General features: G+C 40.0%; 1 protein-coding gene across 1 annotated transcript in view; it reads right to left on the reverse strand.

The window, feature by feature from the left end:
- The window catches only part of APOB (apolipoprotein B), a 65,952-nt gene that overhangs the window by 13,442 nt on the left and 28,281 nt on the right, over positions 1-24,229 (reverse strand). Inside the window, exons 18-26 of the mRNA XM_068280218.1 lie at positions 23,951-24,159; positions 21,244-21,426; positions 19,572-19,687; positions 19,271-19,484; positions 18,244-18,419; positions 16,216-16,400; positions 13,942-14,081; positions 12,213-12,583; positions 1,246-8,691 (exon numbers count right to left, since the gene is read on the reverse strand). Of these exons, the coding sequence (XP_068136319.1) occupies positions 1,246-8,691; positions 12,213-12,583; positions 13,942-14,081; positions 16,216-16,400; positions 18,244-18,419; positions 19,271-19,484; positions 19,572-19,687; positions 21,244-21,426; positions 23,951-24,159 (9,040 nt within the window). The remainder of the gene's footprint in view (positions 1-1,245; positions 8,692-12,212; positions 12,584-13,941; positions 14,082-16,215; positions 16,401-18,243; positions 18,420-19,270; positions 19,485-19,571; positions 19,688-21,243; positions 21,427-23,950; positions 24,160-24,229) is intronic.

A 24,229-nucleotide genomic window follows, 5' to 3' on the forward strand; every position in this document is an offset into this window, starting at 1 on the left:
CACAATTATTTGAAAATGTGCACAATATTAACCTTGTATTAGTAATAACTAAATAATAATAGAAAAGAAAACCCTCAAATCCACACAGTGATATATCAGCAATGGCATTATTGATTGACGGCCTTTGCATGGGTAGTGTGCATACAGTCAAAACTTGTCCTATACTCTCACTGACTATCTTTCTATCAATAAATTCCAACTCTGCCTATTAGCTGCTGGGAACAGGCTATATATGGCCTGATTCCTCTGCAAGGATACATGGGAACACTCTATTGGATGTAAAAAAAGAAAAAAAGTCAAAACTCCCAAATGGTTGACCTGTTGGCTAATTTTGACCCCTGGTAAATACAGTAGTAATGCATTGTATGTTGATAGTATTCAAGGTCTCCTCCCATTTAGGAATGGCTGTTTTCATTTGGCACAGATAGACTTTTCACTCCTCTGAATTTTTTCTCTATCCAACATATGCTCCAGAATGTCGATAAAAGATTACATATATGTGCATTGGGGGCTTAGATGCTTTCCTAAGGGGGCTTAGATGCTTTCTTTGCGTTGAAAGACATCCATGGCTACAATTACTAGGTAATGCCTAATGATGTTGATCCAGGGATTTTATCTGATTGCCATCTGGAGTCGGGAAGGAATTTTTCCCTTTTGGGGCTAATTGGACCATGTCTTGTAAGGGTTTTTCGCCTTCCTCTGGATCAACAGGGATATGTGAGGGAGCAGGCTGGAGTTGTACTTTGTACTGGTTGAACTCGATGGACGTATGTCTTTTTTCAACCAAAATAACTATGTAACGATGTAATTGTGGGTAACCACAAATGTTCACTTATAACTGAATTATTGCAAATTTCATTCTGTTTTAAGAAGGCAATTATACCAAGCTATAAGTACACATAATTGTTTGTGTATTTCCTCCACTTCACCTGAAGAATCTGCTTTTAATATAAATTAAGCATCCTTTAGAACAGTGTTGCCCAGCTCTGTCCTCAAGGTACATCAATAGGGCATGTTTTCATTAGGGTAGTTAAATAGCTCTTCTGAGACACTTATTATCCCACCTGTGAATGTTTGTGGTTTCCTGCAGAACATGCACTATTGGTGGACCTTGAGGACAGGGTTAGGGAACTCTGCTATAGAACATCCAGTTAAAATTCTCTTATTTTTCTATGCAAAACTTCACAATCTTGTACCATAAGAATAAGATCTTCTTATACTATTTTATAAATCAAAGTAACTTACCGTCTACGTCGAATTCCAGGAACCGAAATGTTGAACTGCTGGTGGCATCAACTGTGTAAACAACACCTTCTGGGTTATTTGCCACTTTGCTGGTCCATGTAAGATTGTACACCGGTGATGCTAGCTGGGCAGTTGCAGACAAGGCCCCGAATGTTGGGATGTAAATTCCAGCAGGCATTCTCAGTTTAACTGGTGGCATAACAACTCTCTGTTCTGGGATTTCAATTGTCGGTAGGTCAATGTCCGCTATCTTGTTGAACAAGCTGTTGAAATCCACCTTATAGAATGTTTTGGGAAGGGTATACTTCTGCATAGCTATTTGATACTGTGGAACAGAAAGCTCAACATAGGACATTTTAGAATCATCTGTTGCAGTGTATAATACATTGATGGGGACTTCAGGAAACTGGATCTCTGGAATAGACGACGGTAGACTGGCATCTCTAGGTAAATTAAACCCTGGGAAATTCATGGTGTATCCATCACCAAGCCTGTCAGAAGAAATCGGATAGAAGGATCCATCATTGCTTTTTGTATAAATGAGTGTAGTAGAAGCATTTAGGTATTGCAGCTTTTCAGGGGTCGTTGTAACATCAAGTCTTAGAACATCCCACAAGCTTCTGTCATACACTGGGAGAACGACTGATTTCAAGAAATCAACATGGCCTTGTAGGGACCCACCAACTTCCACTCTTGATTCTGTCTGGTCATTGGATAGCTTAAGGGCATGAGCAGCTATAAGGGATTGAAGAATTCCATGTCCCTTCACACTAAATTCTTGCTTTTCAGCATTGAGGCCTAGCAGTATCCCTTGGTTTAATGTTACAGCATCAATAAATGAGTTGGGTTGGTCAATCTGCACCTGAATGTCGGTCAGCAGACTCCAGAGGGCCAGATCGAATGTTGCCTTACTGTTCTGTTTTCCCTTTGAAGTAAACAGAGGGGTGATCCTGAAATAGTTCTCCCCCTTGTGTTCCCAGACTGCAAATATGCGGCTAGTAGATGCCTCGACTGCAAAATTCTCAGAAAAGTCCATGTTTCCAACTCCATCCATTCTAGACCCAGAAGTGAGTCTCAGGGATGATCTAAGACCATTGGCATTCAGGTAGCTGTTTGCATTACTGGTGAACATTCCAGTAAAGCCTTGCTGAGATAGAAGAGTTCCAGTTACATCTCCACTAGTCTGTGACTCCAAGGAAAAGTAAGCCAGGCCCTCAAGATTTAGTGAGTGATCAAACTTTCCTTTAGCTGTATTTCCAAGTAATTTATCATTAATATCGTAAGTTAAGGTGATTTTAGATGAAACGGTAGGCTTTGTTTTTGTATTTCCATTAAGTTCTTGATTGAAGGTGCTCTTTATGAGACCTGTGTCTATTTTTGCGTTGGTGATTACAGATGCTTCTACATTTCTCTTTCCAACGGATATAGAACTTTCATGCTTACCCTCTGCAAATGCAGTCTTTAGAGCCAGGGCAGTGGCCAGTTTTAGCCCCCTCTTTCTGGTAAGTCCCGTAGTTGCATCTATATTGAACTGAAGAGCATCAATTACAGATGTAGAGGCTATGTTCACCCTGGCAGAGACATCAGACTGATTATATATTCCAGCACTCGTGGTGAGTGAAATGACATTGGATTTAAAGAAGAAGTCATAAGTAAGGTTACCCAAAGCTGGAATTAAAATGCTGTTCTGTCCAGTTGGCAGCTTGAATTTGGGAAGAGACAGTCTGCGTAAGGAATTGGGTACATGAAGTACTGGCATCTCAAGAGAGGGCAAGACTAGTTTGTAGGTTGGGATGGAAAATCCTATCACTGGTACGACAAAGCTTGGTGTGCTTATTTCTTTTGGAACTACATAGCCAAAAGCTGGAAGCTCAGCAGAGAAAGATGTCACCTCAATGTTGACAAATGGTATTGTGTAACCAGGAATCATAAAGGTTCTTGGAACTCTGCTAACCTGGTTGTCTACTTTGTATTTGTCAAACCTTGTCTTGGCTTGGTTATAGGAATCCATTAGGAAATTCAGAGTTTTGTCTCGTCCACTTTCAAAGTCCCTGCTGAGGTACTTCATATTTGTATTTATGGCTTCAAAGAGAGTGTCTAGGGGCACAGGAATGGCATGTGTGTCTTTGTTCTTTTGGTATTGAAGTTTTACATTCAGATCAAAGTTCTGTCTGGTTGATGTCAACAACTTTTTTAGACCACTTCTTTCCCACAAAGAGAAATCATGCACTCGTGGGGTTTTCATTGAGATATATGGAAGAGAAATTTCTGGAATTGAGATGGGAATAGCTAAAAAGTCCAGGTTAGCCTCCCCATTCATTTCCAAGGAACCTGCAACATTTTCCTCGTTATTGCTTAGACTTATTGTATGAGAAATTTTGTACTGGTTGAATCTCCCACTGGCCTGCCATGATACTTGCTGAACACTGGGGTTCAATGTGAAGTCATAGTTGTTTTGGAATTCAATCCTGCCTGTAAGTTTTACAGGAAGAGGAAAACTGACTTTGAAATTCCCGTTGTTAGCAGTAGAGAGTTTAATTTCAAATGCTTTTGTCAAAAAGGAAAAGTTGTTGCTTATTGTGCCAGTTGTTCGACCCACTAGCTCCGCATTATGCTTTGCCTCCAGCTCAATCTTCACTTCACTAACCTGTGCACGTCCTTTAAATGAAGCAATACTGTTTCCAGCTCTAGGTGCTTCAACCTTTGACAGAATTTCAAGATTCACATAATTGAGGAACATTGAGTCATACTTCAGGTTTTGATCTATCTTTAGCTCTTTACTAATTATCTTGTTGGTTCCCAACAGTTCAATATTTCCACCTCTCAGAGTAAATCTGAGGTCTGCTTGATGGATACCTTCATCTGAGTTCACATTGTAGTTCCACTTCCAATTTCCTTTGCTTGTAGATGTCATGGTGATTCGTCCAATGTCTATGGTTGTGTCAATATTATTTTGTAGCTCAGCTTGGCTTGAGAAGTCTAGCTGTGCAATATCCAGTTTGTGAGTATATTTAGTAGCTATGTCTGCTGTGATTCTTCTCTGTACCTTTACGATAATGGAATTCTGAAGCTCACCTCTATTATTATCAGTTCGTGTTCGTAGCATACCATTGGTTATTATCTGTGTTTGAATGTAATTTGGTGTGAAAGTAATTTCACTAGAGTGATCTAGTTTAGCATTGCGGTGAGACAATGACACTGTTTCTTTGAGCAGCAATTGCTGGAGCTGAGGAGCAGAAATTCGAGCATCAGCAGCTAAGCTAAAGACCAAAGCCTCAATTGTAGATTTCGTTGTTGTTGAGAGGGATGCAATTAGTTCAGGTGACTTTTCATCAACGGTAGAATTCTTTACTTCAGCTAAAGTTTCCATTGTGAAGAAAGGTGACTTTATGTTTAAGGAGCTGGAAAGTTTGCCAAATGTTGGAAGGGACACAGAGTGAGGAATCTTAGGAAAGTTGAATTCTGGGATTTGTATGTCAGGGAAATCAAAGTTTTCCAATTTTAGTTTAGGGATCATGTATTCAGGAAGCTTAATATCAGGGATATAAATTTCCGGGATGGAAAACTCAGGGAGCCCCATGTCACTCATTTTTAGGTCTCTAAATAATACATCAGGGGATGGCCACTGATAGTTGCTTGAAATTATCTGATCAATGAATCTTACAATCTTCAGCTTAATTTCATTTAGATCAATGGTGTATGATGGTACCCTGTACGTGTTTAGAATGGTGAACTCTGGGGTAACATATCTAGTTGGAATTTCAATCTCTCTCAAATTTCTGAGATTTATTTCCATGGACTGGACTTCCAAATTGGTGAATGGAACCTGAATAAATGGTGTTCTGAATGTCGCTTCTCTAAATGCTCTTAGGCTAACCTCAAAGGAAGGAATGCGAATGAATCCTAAATTAATTTCTGGTACAACAAATCCTTCCTCTACAAAAACTTTTAGCTTTTCAGCCCATTCTCGAATATTATTCTCTTCTGCAAATCTGGTGATTTTGACAGCTACAAGGTTCCATTGCTCTGTTACAGACATCAAGAAGCGTCTGTAAACCTGGCTCAATTGTTGCAGATGTTTCTGGCATTCCTCTCGTATGTTCATTGCATAGATTCTGTCTCTGACATCTTCAAGGTAATCATATATCCTGGTCTTCCATTCTTTTAGTACTGTTGACGTGATGAGATCTTCATACCACTTCATAATGACAGCAAGTCTGGTGTCTCTCATTTGTTGAAGATATTCAGTTACTACAGTCCTCACATTATTCAAATACTGTCTTAAAGCCTCTACTTTCTGGGGCAATTCCAGGGCTTTCAATTTATTATTGAGATCTTCTGTTACCTTAGATATCCACATGTTGACATCATCCACAAACTTGTTGTAATCAAAAGACTTCATTTTCTTAATGACCATATCAAGGTAGAAATTGAATTTATTGATGACTTGATTAAAGTCAACGTTTCTAACTTCTGTGGCTATGGAATCAACAAACGAAACAATCTCTGTGTAATACTGCCTGATATTGATATTGTTGAGCATGTCCTTCAGTCTTTTCACTGTCTCTTCAATGTTCTGCTTATTGAGGAACTCAAGGAACTGTTCTAAGAGAACTTCAGCTTTTTTGTCAAGTTCATAATTGGTCACAAAGTCCTGCAGTTTGTCGACAAGTGCATTAATTTTTTCACTTATTTCAAACTCCTCCAGCTGTGCAGAAACAAAGTTCTTAATTTGCTCTAGAATGACTTTGAGCTTATCAAAAGGTAGAGCTTTCCTTATCTTCTCTGCATAGTTGGGTATGTCAATGCTTTGCAGCAGCCTTCTAAACTCTTGTGCCATTCTGTCCATGTCAATTCTCTGGACATAGACTTGGATTTGCTGTAAGAGTCTTTGCAAGTTAGCTCTGATTTGATACAAGTCATCAACATTCTGAATCCAGGCTGCCAGGCTTTGTCCGAAATCATTGATATTTATTTTATCGATCTCTCCTCGTATGTTCTGGACCACTTCAATGATCGTTTCTCGCACTCTGTACTTAGCATCTAAAGCCTTCATTTTGTCAACACATTTTTGAATGAATATCTCAAGGGACCTTTTAAGCTGTTGAAAGTCATAGTTTTCTCTGATGTATCTATCTATTTCATGTAGACCCTGCTGTAGACGGTACTGAACCCGTTGGAAGTAGTCTTCAACTGCAGCTTTGAGTTCTTCTGCAGTAATTTGGTATTCAGTGGTCAGAGCAAGTATTTTTTGTTTTGCTACCCTAACCTTTTCTTCTAGATTCAACTTGTTAAAATAGTCATTTACTTTCTGGCCAGCAGTGTCCAAAGCTCTTCTATATCTCTGCACAACTTGATCCATATTAATGTCCTGCAGGGTACGTTGCAAAGCTTGCAGGGAGTTAAGTAAAACAGTTCTTACCTTTTCAAAATAAAAGGGCATATTTTCAATAAAAGGCAAATTGATCACATGCATGTCTTTGTTCTTGTCATATTTTATGTAACCGGCGATGCTAAATTCTTGAGGACTGTTAAGGGCATCTCTCAGGTTTAATGCCTGAGCTGGATTGATTGTGGCAAATGGTAGACGAATAGTTCTGTCTAGTATGGACAAGTCTGCAAAGGCCTGACTTTGAATTTCAACTCCAATTCCGTCAGGATTATTGTATGCTCTAAAATCTTCATTGTATGTGTTTTGGTTTAGACTGCTCTTCAGTTTTAGAGAGGCCAACTGTTCTTCTGGCGTGGCCAACAAATTGACCTTGTAGTCTAGCAGAGTGTTGTGTGTGTTGCCTGCTTTGAACGAATGACTGGTGGATCCTCGATAATCATGCACCAAGTTAAATGAAAGGGGCTCGGCCTTCAAGATGAGTTTGCTATACAGTTGCCCTGACTGTTCTCCGAAGATCTGCAGTCTGCCATCTCCATTTGTCTGAGAATCAATGGTAAGTGTGAATGGCTCCACAACAGAACGAATCCTATTACTGAAGCGCATGGATTTTGCCTCACAATTTGTGCTGCTGCTCAGTGAGGCAGAAAGTCCAGCAATGTCAAGGGCAAATCTATGAGTGTGGGATGTTCCTTGTATGTTTGCAACTGTGTCAGTGTTCATGTTTACCTCCAGGTTACCAATTCGCAAACCATAGGTATGCTTTATTTCATCTTTATTAAAGGCACCTCTGATATTGCCCTCAAGAATCAACTTAAATACCTCAAGCTGCAGTTTGCCTCCATTAGTTAATTCCATGGGGCCATATTGTAATTCGTTATTCAGCAGATATGTCATGGTGTAAGGCTGGACCTGAAATTCAAATCTGTGTTTGTGGAACTTGTCAGAGCTGAAGGAGTTATCAAATTTAGATGTGAACTGCATCATAGGCCCCACAATGCTGAAATCATTGCTGTTCTCCAGTTTCATCTGACCATATGAGCCCATTAAGTTGTTTGAGAACTTGAGGCCTTCTCTGCTGAGTCTGAAGTTAAGAAGATGTTTGCTGTCCACACCAAGAACTGAAGCTTGATAAACACTACCCAAAGACAGTTCTGACATGGCAGCCTTTCCATCAATGGAAACCTTGGCGCTGTGCTCTCGGTATCTGCCACTTGCTGCCATCTTCATCACTGCTCCTGAATATCCGATGCCAGCGTTAAACTCATTCTCAAGCATTAAGGGATTATAATTCACGCTGGTGGTGGCACTGGTGGACAGGCCCTCTTGACTGAGTTTCAAAGTGGCTTTGTGAGCAGCGCGACTCTGTTGGTTGTTGAGAACAGCATCAGCATTTAATTCAAGCCCAAGAGAATTCAGAGAGCCAGTGAACAAGGTGTAGAACCTGTTGCGCTTGTAGCTAGCCTGATACTCTGAACGTGCAGCAGCCATCTGCTTTGACATGGTGACTTCAATCTTGTTCATGCCAACCAGGTCGTAGTAATTACCATTGGTTTCAGACTTCAGGGTTAGCTGCTTGTTCCTGTAATCTAATGACATGGTGTTGACAAGTGCTCCGTCCAGCATGTCTGTGGTGGATGTCATCGTTGCTGCATCTGACAAAAGTAGTCCAGAAAACTTGTTCGTCAGCTTCAACAAAGAGCAGTCAAATCGCAGGTTAGAATCGGCTTTAGCCTGAATACTGTCAGTGTTCCATGTGGTCACTAGTGCATAGTTGGTGTTGGCAAACAAGGAAACCACAGAAAGACGCTCGTTGGCTTCAAGCTCTGTGGTCAGAATATTATTGCTTATGGAAGATTTGAGGGAAACTGCTCCAGTGAGATCTAATCCCAGGACACTCTTTGCTTGGTAAGTGTAAGATCCTCTAAAGATTTGGTTGCTCTTAAAGTTGTATTGTTCACTGAGTCTCACGCTTGATTGAAGGAGGCTGTGACTAAGAGATCCCTCGTACGACAGACTTAAGGTTTTCATTGGATCATAGGCTGACAGTGCGGAACCTGAAAAACAGTAACAAAATTGATTATTTCTTGAAATTTAGATTTCATTCAGAAAAAAGACCCAAAAAAAACAAGACATCAAAACAACAACTTAACAAAAAACAAAGTGAGTTTAACCACTTCAGCCTACAGTGTTGTTCACCTTATGCATCCGAGCAACTTTCATCTCCCATTCATTCGCCAATAACTTTATAACTGCTAATCACAATTAATTGATCTATATCTTGTTTTTTCCACCACTAATTAGGCTTTCCTTGGGTGTTTCATTTTGCTAAGAATTATGTTTTTCTAAATCCATTTTAACAGGAAGATTAAAGAAAGAAACAAAAATCATTATTTCAGATTTCTCAGATTTTGCCCATTATAGTTTGAAATTAATACATGCTACCATAATTAAAACTCATGTATTTTATTTGCCCATTTGTCCCAGTTATTACACCATTTAAATTATGTCCCTATCACAATTTATGGGGCCAATATTTTATTTAGAAATAAAGGTGCATTTTTTTCAATTTGTGTCCATCACAATTTACAAGCTTATAATTTTAAAAAATATAATAATATACTCTCTTGACATGCATATTTAAAAAGTTCAGACCCTTAGGTAACTATTTATGGTGTTGTTTTTTTTAATTATAATTTTTTTCATTTTTTTTATTAAAAAAAATGTATTTGGGTCATTTTTGGTGTGGAAGGTAAACAGCTAATTTTAAATGTAATATAATGTAATTATTTTAAAAAAAATGTATGTGGGTTTAGTTTACTATTTGGCCACAAGATGGCCACAGTCAAAAAAGTCCTGGAAGCAAACAATCTCGCTTCCAGGAAGAAGAAAGAGGACGGGAAACTTTTTTTTGCAGAAAGACCGCGGCCTCTGATAAGAGACCGTCAGTTTTTCTGCGGGGGACATAGATCGATGAATGGGAAGTATATTCCCATCCAATGATCGGCAGACTAACGGCAGGTAGCAGGAGAGCACGCCTCAGGCTGCAGGAGCAGCACAGTCTATCTGGACGGATATATTCATCCAGATAGACTTAAGTAGTTAAGTAATTATATAAGGAAATAAACTATAGGTGGCCTTGCAAACATCAATTTTCCCATTCGTTTCCCTGCAGATTAGATCCCTTGATCGAATTGGACAGTAATTGATTCTTTTTAATGTTCGATTCCAATATATCAATTGGACAAGATGGGAAATCAAGGTCAATTGAGGGTGGGGAAGGAGCTGTGGATGATCAATAAGCTATATCGTTGCATCACATCGAACAGTGCAACACTGCGGTTTGATTGATACATTCAATACATTTGATTCAATACATTCCCTGTGGAAATATATTAAAAATCAATGTGCTGTGTGTGGTAGGAATTGATTCCTTTCTGAAAGAATTAAATCATTTTGGAACATTAGGTGGAAACTATAATTGTATGGCCAGCTTAACTGTGTGCCGACAGAGCTATAAAGAAAGAATATAAAAGCTGCCATTAGTCATTTTATTCTGCCTACCCCTCAATCTGATCATCTGCCTTTCATGGCTATATACCATTTAATACTATAATTGTACTCATAATCTCAAAGTTTAGGTCCATTCTAATAAGACCTCGGGTCATATGCAATTCACTTTTTCACCTGAGTTTTCTCCTAGGAGATAATTTTTCATCTTGTATTTAAAGGGACACTGTAGGGAGGTTGGGGGAAAATGAGTTGAAGTTACCCGGGGCTTCTAATGGTCCCCCGCAGACATCCTGTCCCCGCGCAGCCACTCCCCAATGCTCCGGCCCCGCCTCTGGCTCAGTTCTGGAATTTCAGACTTTAAAGTCTGATAACCACTGCACCTGCGTTGCCGTGTCCTTGATCCCACTGATGTCACCAGGAGCATACTGCGCAGGCCCATTATGGTCTGTGCCTGCACCGTGCGCTCCAGGTGACATCAGTGGGAGAGAGGACACGGCAACGCAGGCGCAGTGGTTTTCAGACTTTAAAATTCCAGAAGTGAACCGGAGGCGGGGCCGGAGCATCGGTGAGTGGCTGCGTGGGCACAGGATGGCTGCGGGGAACCATTAGAAGCCCCGGGTAACTTCAACTCATTTTCCCCCGACCCCCCTACAGTATCCATTAATAAATAACTTTTCAGCATTTTCCAAATAAAATGAACCAAACAGTATCTGAAAAATTACTATCAAAATTATTTTAGTATTTGATTGCTTGTTGGTGATTTAAAAGTCTTTCAATTTACAAGTTGTGAAAATATCACCTAGGAGAAAACTCAGGAGAAAAAGTGAATTCCATATAGGCCCTGATATCAAAATCCCTTCCTTATGCCGCCTTAGTCTCCTAAAGTATTTAGTATGACCAATGTAAATGATAGAGTTAGGTTGCTATATGTAAATGTAAATGCAAGTCCTGTGAAGGAAGAGCATTGTCTGAGCTATTCAATGCCGATGCAAATTTTTGAAAATGTATGCAGCTTGAAAGTGGCCCAGTCAGATGCCACTGAAACAGATACGATTGGTCAATATTCAAGCTACACAGGGTCGGTGCTTCCATAGAGGCAAAGGGGGCAATTGCCCCAGGGCTCCAGAGCTTCTAGGGACCACCCAAGGTGTCTGCTCCCCACCCCCTCTGCAGCTATGGTGACCCATGGTTAAGGGGCTAATTTGCACTACCTGTTGCCAGGGTTAATACACAGTCAAAGTCAGAAGCATAGAGTGTGGTGTTGCCTTCTGTGCCCTGCCTGGATTAGGTAAGACTCTGTCATGTGTACAAGACTCCGCTGTGTGGAGGGAAAACATGGGAATCCCAACAATTCTTTTTGGGGACATAAGATGGACACCTGATCATATTCTGTGATGGGTGGGTAAGTATGGGGCAGCCAGCTTTGGGGCCCTGGGGGTAGATTTGCTGGGTAGGGCCTCCAAGTTAATTTTGCCCAGGGGGCCCGATAATAACTAGAACCAGCCCTGAAATCTGCAGACATTATATTATTTCTTTGCATCTGACTCTGAAGGCAGCAAAAGACCTTCTGTACTGTTTAGTTTGGGTACTACTGATATCTCAGCTGCAGTTTTTCTGTGACCAGGACCTCCCTTTTTACATTTCTCCTGTATCTCCATTTGCTGGTGAAATCAGAAACTGCAGAGCAACTGTAGACACACAATGGCCTAATATCTTAGATAAATAGATAAATATATTTTAGCTTGTAAATCTCTTTTAGTCCCTCTTTTGGATCCAGACACCTTCATTTCTCCATAATTCCTTCAGGGCTGGGATACATTTATAATTCTGTCTTTTATTTTGTTTTTGTTCCCGAGCACCCCAGTAATTATCATACTTTCTGTATTGCATATCTTGAGCAGCTGCTTAGGAAAACTAATTCTGGGACACCACCTCCTAAACCTGGTCATTCAGTGTGGTTGGTGGCACCTTCCCTCTATAGTTAGGTGCAGTAGAAGGACGTGCTATACTAAGCTGAAGTTAAGGTACATTCACACAAATTCATACGAGGAACTTTTAGACTTACCATCTATAGAATAGGAGAGGAAGTCCACAGCAGCATCGGCTCTCATCTGGTACCTAGCATTGAAGCGGTAGATGTCAGTGGTAGTGTTGCCTCCATTATAGGAAGCCGACCAGTTGTAGTAGTTGCTGTTAATATTGGTTGAGACATCCAAAACTCCAATCAAGGGGATTCTCAGTTTGTAGTACTCTGGAATAGTGAAAGCCGGAACCGCAAACTCTTGCGATGGGACCTGTATTCCTACAGACTGTAGTTCCAAAGAAGGTGACCGTAATGTTCTTGTTAACACCTGATGGGAAGATTTTCCACCATAGGGCAGTGGGATATTGATGGTAAAACTGTCCTTGTTAAACTGGTAACTGATTCTTCCATCACTGCAGAAAGAAGCAACAATTAATTAGCAAACACATTTGCATATAGCATTATTAAAGTGGTTTTCAAAGTAAAATTATTTTATTAAACCTAGACTTTAGAAGGGTTGGGCCCTCCAGCCATCACTCACTTCCTGTCCCTATGATGGCTGACAAGAAAGGACATTTCAAAAAGTTGCACATTAGGTGTAGTGTACATTTTCTGATGTACCTGTTCTGGCAACAACTGGGAAAGCTGTTCTCCTCTTGGGTTAGCTCCTAAAACTCTTTCAGAATTTTCAAATGACTGGCATAAGACGTGAGGATAATTTTTTTCTAAAATGTACTGGGGCAACGGTAAAATCCTATATATCATCAATATATCATACGCATAAAACCCTTGTGGCATGCACATAGCCTAATAAAATCCCTAACTTTATTTATAAAGCATCAGGGCACACAAAGAACATAGAAGGGACTATAGGAATCCATTCCCAAGACACCAATAATATTTAGGAAGGTATATATATATATATATATATATATATATATATATATATATATATATATATATATATATATATATATATATATATATACTGTGCATCATGATGGATAAATTCTACTATCTAATAAATTCCCTTGTTGAAAAATAGTAAAATACTTTTTACTAGAACAATTTGAGAGATCCTAATAACAAAAAGCTATCAAGTTTCAGATTGGTTCCCCCAAAAAACAACCTCAATATTTGCGAAATATAAAGCTTTTGACAATATAGAACAAACATGACTTGTCAATACTGGTGAAGAGCAGTTAAAGACGGATGCTTCAGAATAAATAATAACCGTATAGAATAAATAAGAATAAACCATACAAAAAATCCCTTAATGGACACGTGATCCGAGCAAGGCTATCTAATGTTGGCAGGGTGGTAGGAATGGGTGGCTTATAGGAGGGAACATTGCTGTAAGCCTGCCTTTTCCTGTCCAAAATTTTGACTTTAGCCAAAAGTCACATTTTTTAAGAAGTGATTTTTTGGGGGGGACTGCCTGGGTGAAGCAAGGAGAGGAACGGACAATGCACACAAGTATGTGGATTGAGCATAAACATACCACTATGATTACCTTTGGTAGCTTTGCCTCCAATCGGGTGTCTTTTAAGGACAATTTTTACAGTCAGAAATGACATGCTTCCAGCAGATTTCAATTGATAAATCTGCCCCATTTTGTGAGTTTAAGTCACAAGCATTTTTGATTATAGTTACATATGATTTTTAAGAAATGTCAGGATGGACGAGTGGCATCCGTTGGTGACTGGCCATTTGTTTGCCTGTAAGGTATGGTCAGATTATTCTGAGAAAGTAGCAGATGGTTATTAATTACCTGTTTAAGAATAATTCTTCTGGGAAGTTTGGAATGCCCAGTTCCTGCAGGTTGACTTCTTTGAGTGCACCTAGTTTTTTGCTGAGGGTTTCTGCATATGGGCTATTCTTTGATGCCTTTTGTAGCCAGTCGTTGGTAGCCTGGAAAAGAACAAGGATGTATCTTGAGCTTGACATGCCTCAGTGATCAATTCATAAATCCATACGAAAATCCCAACTAGAGTATTGTTAGACCTCCTTAGTGGTCTACCAATGAACCAGGTGGCACCTCCCTTGTCCATCCTGAACTCTACTGCTTGATTCTTTCTTATCTCTCTTCAGATGCTGGACCTCTATCAGTCCCTCTATTGGTTTTCCTTTAGTCATAAATACAGTTTAAACTTCTAACTGAAGTTCTCTCTCTCTAAGCTAGCTCTTCCATACATCTCTATGCTTATTTCCAGATACCATTTGGTGCTTCTGAAGTCTGCTAACAATACTGTACTGTATTATCTAATTCATTCTAGTTACTTTTTCCCACTCCCACGTACAGGTTTTATTTTGGGTCTTTCCACCCTTCTGGAACTCCCTCCTAAAATCACCTCAACACTGGCTAACATTTCAAATTTACAAATTCAACCTAAAAATTAAACTTTTAGGCAAGCGTGTAATCTGACTTAAGCCACTAGATCAGCTGCCTGATCCTAACCAATCCCCTTATGGTTATTTTTTGTTCTTGTGGCCTAATTCTTACCTCTTCCCACTGAAATTATTGCCTTCCTAATGCCTAACCTTGACCTTCCCCCAACATTTCTTTGTAACGGCTAACATGAAACGCTCCCCAAAAATATGTAAATATCTCAAACTGCAGCAGTAAAACTAAACTTTCAGAAACCGATTATTCCAAGTGTTGTCTATGCAAAGATGTCAAAATGATATAGAATATTTATTTTTTAGGTACACTGCAGGAGCACTAAATATAGGTGGAAAATAAGATTTTAACACTGAAAAAGTGATAATTATGCAATCCTAGTTATCAGGAGCCAATCAAAATCACTCCTCATTCATTCCAGAAGGTGCCAGTTGTTAAAGTACACACGAATGCTGGAGTAAAAATCTACACTATGTCAGAAACTAGCATTCATAGGCAGGACTTAGATTTTAATATGCATGGTCCTAAAGTGGTTAATGCTGACCCCTTCCTGATGCCTAACCCCCTTGGTGCTTAATCTTAACTGATTGATACCTATTATTATTTTCAGTGTCTGATGTTTCAGTCATACAATAGCTGATATGCTGCTCCAAAATGTGGCTCTTAGCGTAGGTAGCCTAACTAAAACACCATGCCAAAATTAAGTATTTATTCCCAATATGTCCTTTCTAACATTGAGGGTTGGAATGAGCCAGTGCTGAAATTAAGTGGTCCCCTTATGCATATCTCTGTTTTACATGTATCCTCTGTATTATTTCCTTAAACTGCAGTGTGTTTTTCCTGGCTTTTTGACCATTGGAGGATCATGGTCTTCAAAACTGGGGGTGTGGTGAGGGGAGTGACCTTTGCTTAAAGCGGTATTGTCACCATAAAAATCTAATTTCAACAGCAACTGGTCTGAGTGTATTAAGTGATAAAGATGCTAAGCCTGCATTCAAAACTTTCAAAACCTTTTCTGCTGTTATGATTTGGAGTTATCACATACTTTAGGAGCACTGGCTCTAGTGCCAAACAGTGCCAAAGAGTTGAATGCTGGGAGTTCTTTTTATCTATAATATATTCCTCCTCTTCCATTTATTTCCCTTCCTAGCTGCTTATCAGAAACTCCCTCTGATTACGTGTGTTTACAAGCAAGGCTGAGGTGACTCAGTGATTGGATGTGTAAACAAAAAAAGACAGTGAAGTTGTTAGTATACACCTCAGTGGGAGTGTCTGAAGACTCCAGGAGGAGGGCAGCTAATGAATACACAATGAGCAAGAGAAGGGAGGGAGGGGGGAAAATAAGAGTCAGGGAGGATATGATGTCAGCATTAGCTTGGCAAGATGGCCACTGCCTAGAATAGATTTTTCTGCTTTTCCTTTGTAAAATTCACAGGGATCATTACGTGGATAGCACAATACATCTGTGATGTAAGTAGAAGTAGTATTTATCTACTTATATATGTGTTTTTTATTTCTAGGTTAGCATGGGTGTCGCTTGTTCTTTAAACATTTTTGCCTTTTTCACTTTTGAATAATTTGGGAGGTGCAGTCCTGCTTTACAGTAGGGGGAGCACTTTTTACAGAATACAAGTTGGAACTTACCACCACTGCCTGTGAAGCAATATGGCGGATGGTCATATCAGTTTGTGCAACCTTGTGGTCCAGCACCATGTCGGCGTATGTATTGAATGCCTCTGGGTAAGCCCTGAAGTTTGGCAGATTTGAAAGAACCTTCTTGACGTTGTTGTTACTGGCTGTGTTCCATTGCAGCTCAATCTTGTCATTGTCTGATGAATGCAACAAAAAAAAAGTCAACAAAAAATAATGTTTTAGTAAAATTCCCCTTCCCCCCAATTTTTTTTTTTATCAAAGTGCGGTGACTTATTACAGCTCATCAACCTGCATGTTATACTGCTGCGACTGCAGTAAGCATTACATGACAGCAATGGTATCCATGTACTTCTGGACCCCACAGCAGTCATACACTCTGCAACAGTTGTTGTTAATGCCCCACTTCAGCACCCGATATGTTCCTAGACTTGCTTAGAGGTTGTTTCTGTTGGTCTACGAGCTCCTTGATCTACTGATCTCAAATAAATAACGTGTAATGTAGGGGGTGTGGAACCCAGACAATGACGTCTTTCCTTAATACAGACTATCTGTACAATAGGCTATGAGCTTCTTGGAGAGATTCAGACTGTACCTTCACCTTACACTCTGAACAGTGAAGATGATGCAATCCAAGTATCTTAAGTAGCCACACCCACCTTGCCTGAAAACTAACTTCTGTATTCCTCTGTTTCTAGTCATGTGATTAAAGTTTCAGGAATGATGTTTATCTACAAAAGATCAGTTACCCACAAGGTAAGTTGAACAATTTGATTGGTAAACTACTGAATGGTAGTTTTAGATCTCTGCCTGGAGATAGGCTTTAAGCCCCTGGAACTGAGGAGGATATCAGTTCTGTAGAATAAATGTTTTCACAGCCATATTTGCTTTAAGGCACAGTAGGCACATGACCAGTGGTGCCATTATAGGATGATCAATTCCTGGGCTGAAATATTTTATAACTTATGGATCACTCACAGTATTCCCTAGTTACATAGTTATTTGGGTTGAAAAAGTTATACGTCCATCGAGTTCAACCAGAAATGTATGTAAGGTATAACACTAGCCTGCACCTTCACATATCTCAGTTGATTGATCCAGAGGAAGGCAAAAAAACATTACAAGGCTTAACGAATTAGCCTTAAAAGGGAAAAAATCCCTTCCCAACTCCAGATGGCAATCAGATTAAATCCCTGGATCAACACCACTGGCAGTTACCAAGTAATTATAGCCATGGATGTCTTTCAATGGAAGGAAAGCATCTAAGCTCCTCTTAAATATAGATATAGAATTTGCTTCCTGTGGCAATACATTTTAATTACTATTATTGCCATGAACACTTTCCTACATAGATGGCTAAAACTTCTTCAATGTGCAGATCATATCCCTTAGTCCTTTGCACGAGCCTAGGGACAAAGAGCTCATCGGCCAAGCTTTTATATTGCCCTCTGAAGTTTTTGCATGTTAATTAGATCTCCTCTAAGGTGTCTTTTCTCCAGACTAAATAAGCCCAGTTTATCTAACCTTTCCTGGTGAGCTCTTCCAACCCTCTAACCAGTTTTGTTGCTCATCTCTGCACCTGCTCTAAAACTGCAATGCCCCTCCTGTATTCCATATGTATGCAGATAAGGAACAAGCATTTTACTCATAATGTAGTTACTATGGAGAAGTGTGTCTAGTGGCTGGATAGTGTAATGGTTAAGTGCTCTGCCTCTGACACAGGAGACTTGGGTTCAAATCTTGTCTCTTCCTGTTCAGTAAGATATTCCCTATTCAGTAGGAGACAATGGGAAAGAATCTTTCACACTGCTACTGCCTATAGAGTGTGTGCTAGTGGCTGCAGCTCTGGTGCTTTGCGTCTGCCAGAAAAAAACTACAATATAAATGTTATTTGTCTTTGTTCGTCTAGTTTCCCAGCTGTGCGATGGGGGCATGGCTTGGAGAGTGGTTGACAGAAATGTTTGGAGTTTGAAGACTCTGGATTGCTTTTTGCCTAAAATGTTAATCCAGCCATGAATTTACCATATGTGAACACAAAGTTCTCTGATCCGGATAATGCACAAAGCCTTGCGGAGGACTGGAGTTGCAGCTTGTAGCTATCAAGAACCCTCTTAAAATTGGCGTCCGTTCTTGCTTCCAAGTCAAGTCGGGGGATGCTGATCTGGCCACTCAGTGTAGCTTCTGCGCCACGAGCGTAGCTGGAGATGGCAAGTAAAGATTACTGTTACTGGGTATTCTATCATGTCAGTGGCAGTTGCCACTCATAAGCTAAAAGTGGCCATACATAAATACAACAAAATGATTAGATTATTAGGTTCTTTTCGTTGTATAAAAATTTAATGAAACTCTCCTCTTGAATCATAAATCATAATTGATTTTGAAAAATTGTTTGATCGATATGTGAAATCAGTTGTTTAACGTTTTATGACTGCTTTAACCGCTTCTGGACCGGGCTAATTGAAGTCTACACACTGTTTGGGACCTGTTATGTTCAAAAACATATATTAACCATCAGCAAGTTAAAAAAAAAAGTAGAAATTCACCCAAAATTAGAAGCATTAGACTAAAATCATCTTTATTTTAACACATATTTATAGCACGGACACATTAACACTTGGCCAAGTTCCTTTTAGAACACGATTTTACTGGCTGCCTACAGTTTGCTCAGTGGTGTCCAACACCTACGGTAAGTAAGCATGCAGCCAGTGAAGCCCGATCAACCAGGGGAATGACTATAGATCATGGAGATCCCCCCCCCCATCCCCATGAAGCTTTGATGCCCCCCTACCACATTCATACACATGTGGCATATGGCCAATCTGCCTGGGGATGTATATTACATATTGGCCTGCATGAATGTGGCCACCATGATTACATCCCACCCATAACAAGTGTGGCTATATGTGTGGTATATAATGTAACTATATGTGGAAGAAAGACTTTTCATTTTGCGCTGTGCAAGAGATCGGGTCCGCTTTAAGGTGTTCTTTCATTCCACTTCCTTATCAATTTATTTCACTAGTGATCTGGTGTCTAGAGATGTACTTACTTCAGGCTGCCAGTCAGGGTGACCTCTGGAATCTGCTGGTTGGTGAATTCAGCTTTTACTGAAGCAACTCTTGTGAATTCATTCATCTTTTGGAGGCTGAATGCCAGGCTGGTGCCGAGATTGATATTGGTTTCCGGAATGGCCAAATCACCAGTCAGTGTGACCTCGTTTTGGTTATACCTTGCTCGTAGTGTTGCCTCTAATGCTTTAACCTCTGGGGAATGATTTCATATTTATTTTAGTAGGAAGGTTTGAAATCAAATCAAAAAAGAAAAAAGAAAATAAAAGTAAAATAACTTACCATCTGCTTGTGCAGATATTTTCAGGGTTCTGGCTGAAGCTAATGCATCATAAACATAAGCTGCTGTTATGGAATATTCCTGCACGTCTCCTGTTGGCCGAATCTCCAACTCAAACCTTTCAGCAAAATCAAAAGGGTTAGAGAATGTAAAGAAATGACTTAGAAGAGCAAATTAATGGTTATAGATTTAGTGAAAAAAATGTTTTTCGTTTATTTTTTCACTTCAGTATTGTTTGGAGGGTTGTCTTTTAAATCTTTTACATGGAAGTATTACTAAAGCTGGCCATACATGGATCAATTTTAATGTTCGATTTCCTGAAAATTTGATCACTCGATTCTGACAGAAATCTATTGCCCCAACATGTCCGATGTGACCATACACCATACAATACAATGGTCCAATTTTATGGCAATTCAATAAAAATGATCAGTTGTCCGACAAAAATCAAAAGGTTTTTTTTTTATTCGAGTAAGAAATCAGTTCGGATTTTCCATTTTTCCTCCATATAAGTCGATCAGGAGTGGTGGATTTTTCGGATCAATTTTTATGAAGATTGTATGGTGTAGGGTACATTTTCAATTTCCTTATACAGGTAGTCCCCGACTTACGAACGCCGACTTACAAATGACCCGCCGATACGAACGGCATGGATTCAGTGTTTCCATGGGAACAAGCCAAAACATTTTTTCAAATTGGACTAGTTTTTGAGAAAATCGATTTAAAAAAATTCAAACAAAAAATGGCCTTTAAACTTGTATAAGCAGGCACAGAGGGCAGAGGTGACACAGAGGGGGACACTGGAGGCACAGGGGGGCACAGAGGAGGTACAGGGGAAAAAGATAAAACATTGTTCCGACTTAAGAACAGATTCAGGTTAAGAACGCACCTACAGTCCCTATTTCGTTCGTTAACCGTGGACTACCTGTATATACTCCCAAGCAATTTTCTCAGTGATTTCAATCTTCTTTTTCATAATTGGGGACAAAGTGAACACGTGTGTGGTACATTGGTCAGATTTTTTTTAATAGTACAATCAATCAGAAAATATGATTGTAAACCTTAGATTGAAAAGAAATTTTAAAAATTGCGTGTGACCACCTTATTGTTGATCTATTTTAATCTAAAATTGATCTGTACTATCGATCGGACAGTATGGAGACTTTCTGTTGATCAGAGGCGGGGAAGGACTGATTGGCCATTCCACTAAACTGTTTTGAATGGTGCAATGCTGCAGTGTGATTTTTAATAGATTTCCTGTTGGAATCCATTGAAGTTTGATATTACTTTTATCTACTTTTTAGTACTTTTGTTATTTGCTAGGAGCTGAAAAGTTATTTTGTAGTAAGATGAAAATCCACCTTGTGCTAAAACATTTCCTTATGGGATTTTATGGAATACCTAGAGAGCTCATAGTGACCCAGGAACAATAACAAAATATAAGGGGCTCAAAGAGACCAAAAAGCCCTCTTACTAATAAATCAATACTTTCATATAAAATTGCCTTCTTAACACAGAAGGCATTTGCAGTAATTCAGCTGTAATTGAGCAAGAAAGATTTCCCATGAGGCATCACTGCTGAATATGCAAATCATCTCTTCATGTTAATCCTGTGAATGGTCTCTACAGAGAGATTCATGTGAATGCCACAGAGGGTGTGGAGTGTAAACATACCTGCTTTCTCCAGTAAGTGGGAAGTAGGGGGCGCTGTCTATGGAGCTGGCATTAGAATAACTGATGTCAGTGCAGTATAGGAGTCCTCTGACAAAAGGCTCGCAAGATGTCTGCTCCTTACGGTTTTCTACAATGGAAGCCATGACTTCAGTCTTTGATGCAAAGACCAAGTTCACCTTGTTGCTATAGGAAGAAGAAAAAGGCAAAGCTGAGTACAGTAATACAATACATTGCCCTGCATGATCTGTGAACTAAGGCTGGTCAAGGAGATGCAAATAATCTCAAGTTTATTCAAGATTATGCAAATTTTGTATGCAAATTTTGCAGCTTGAAAATGGACCAATCACATTTTTCCTCAGCAGGATTTCATTGGTTTATTTCTAAGCTGCATACACAATTTGCATAATGCTGCATCAATTCAAAATTATTTGCATCCCTACTGTGAACATAATACTTAGCTAAGCAACATATTCATTTCTATAGGGATAAGGGAGGGGGTGGTGTGAGGAGAGGGTGTCTCCTATAGGCGGGGACCACACTTGCTTAAAATCACATGCTATTTCGTACAGTGCAAAAAAAGCACGTAATCATTTTTAATGGCAACAAGCCTGCTCATTCAGGATTCCACAATTTTTCTACTGCGATTTGCATGGGTGTCCTCACACACTGATGAGGACTAATTGTAATTAGCGTGCCATTACCATAGACTGATGGCAATTGCCGGAGATCTATGGGGGTGAGATGCATCGTAAAATGCTCACTTAATGCGCAAAATCGTTCACAGAAAACCGTGGCTGTTTTCTGTGGATTCAAGTGTGGCCCCAGCCTTATGCTAGGTACACACAATGAGATATTCTGTCAGATGTAGGGCTCTTTCACAGTGCGACGTTAAAGTCGCACATTACAACAACATGTAACGCAGAATAACTTACAGCAATAAAAAATCAATGGGCTGTTCACAGTGCAGACGTTGCGTTGGAGTGTAACGCTGCACGTTAAATGAAAGTGCTGCATGCTATGCGTTATACGCGTTTTTAGCTGCGTTAGACTGTTTGCACATGCTCAGTAATGTTTTCTTTTTTTTTTTTACGCATGTGCCCGTTTTCGTTCTATCACTGTGCGACGAAAACGCAGGGCTAAATAACGTCCAAGTTATAATCTTTCAATGCGTTGCATTAGGGGCACGTTATGCGACCTTAACCTCTTGAAGACTGCAGTGTCAAACCCCCCAAACGACCAGGCCTTTTTTTGCTTAAATGGCCACTGCAGCTTTAAGGCCAAACTGCAGGGCCGCACAACACAGCACCCAAGTGATCTCCCCCCCCCTTTTCTCCCCACCAACAGAGCTCTCTGTTGGTGGGGTCTGATCGCCCCCCACATGTTTATTTTTTTTAATATAAATATTATTGTTAGTGATTTTTATTGAAAAATCACTGTTTGTTTACATAAGTCTGCCTATGAGAGCCGATCGCTCTCTTGTCCCCCAGGGGGACAGCCGTGTGACACGGCTGTCCCCAGTACAGCGCTGCAGCCGATCGCAGCGCTGTACACAGAAATAGACGGCGATCTCGCCGTCTAACAGTCTCCCGAGCGGCTACTGCCGCTCGGAGACTGAAGGCGGGGCGGAGCTCCGCCCCCCAAGCAGGAGATGCGCGCGCATCATGCGCGCGATCTCCTGCATTAGCTGGCCCCAGGACTTTACGCCAATTGGCGTTAGGCGGTCCTGGGGCTGCCGCCGCGGCCACGCCCACCGGCGTGACGCGGTCGGCAAAAGGTTAAAGAGGAACTTCAGCCTAAACAAACATACCGTCATTAAGTTACATTAGGTATGTTAATTAAAATAGATAGGTAATATAATCTCTTACCCACCCTGTTTTGAAAGAAGGTGACAGGGAGCATGAGACACAGTTCCAACTGTCCTGTGTGCTGATCACCCCTCACAATTGCTAGGCAACATGAATAACAACATAGGAAATCCCATCATGCTTTGCAAAGCATCAGGGAAAAAAAGCCCGGGCAGTTTTCTTTGATGGGTGGAGCTTAGCTAAAAATGCAGCTAAAATGATGTTTTGGTAAGAAAAACAAAGTTCTGATGCTGTGAAACTGTTAAAGAAACACCAAGCCTTTTCAGTTCTGCTGAGTAGATTTTTAGTCCGGAGGTTCACTTTAACGTCGCATCAAACGCAACGTCTTACTGTGTAAGAGGTCTTAATTGATGTCAGATCGATTTATTTCCAACAGGTCCGGTCTGATTTTTGATTGATTTTCCATTCACTTCTATGAAAAACCAGATCGGACCTGTCGGAAATAAGCAATCTGACAGTAAATTTGACAGAAAATCTCATTGTGTGTACCTAGCATTAGCAAGGGAATTCAGTAAAGATTTTCAGATTATTATTTGGTTAGACAGAATTTTCATGTTTGATTCTGAGCAGATATGATCATAGAAAAAACTATTGCCCCAACATGTCCAATCAATCAAATTTTGATTGATTTTGACCTAAATTCGATTGGAACTATTGATCGGACAGAATGAAAAATTTATATCAATTGACCATAGACTATGACAGATTACTGTGGTGGGGATTAGATTGTGAGTACCTTTTACGGTCAGTCAGTGACATGACTATGTACTCTGTAAAGTGCTGCGGGAAATGTCAACCCTATATTAATAATAGATAATGACTCTTTCTTTTCTAGTACTCACTTGATGCTGAAGATCTTTGTGGGCGTTGTAGGTGCCGGGACTGCGAACTTGAACTGTCCGTTGCTCACAGAGAGGCGGGCTTGAATCCCAGATTCGTGGTAGATATTGGTGTTCATCTGAACTGCATGCTTTGAGAATTCTGGAATCTGAATTCCTAATTCAGTAACAAATTCCACAGCCACCGCTGGTTTCAGCGACAGTTCAGCTTTCTGGAGAGGAGAAATTCAGGCAATTACCGGTACCAATCAATTTACCAAAAACGGGGGCTTCAAAACCCAA

The sequence above is a fragment of the Hyperolius riggenbachi genome, chromosome 4, assembly GCF_040937935.1.
Source record: "Hyperolius riggenbachi isolate aHypRig1 chromosome 4, aHypRig1.pri, whole genome shotgun sequence".
Lineage (NCBI taxonomy): Eukaryota > Metazoa > Chordata > Amphibia > Anura > Hyperoliidae > Hyperolius > Hyperolius riggenbachi.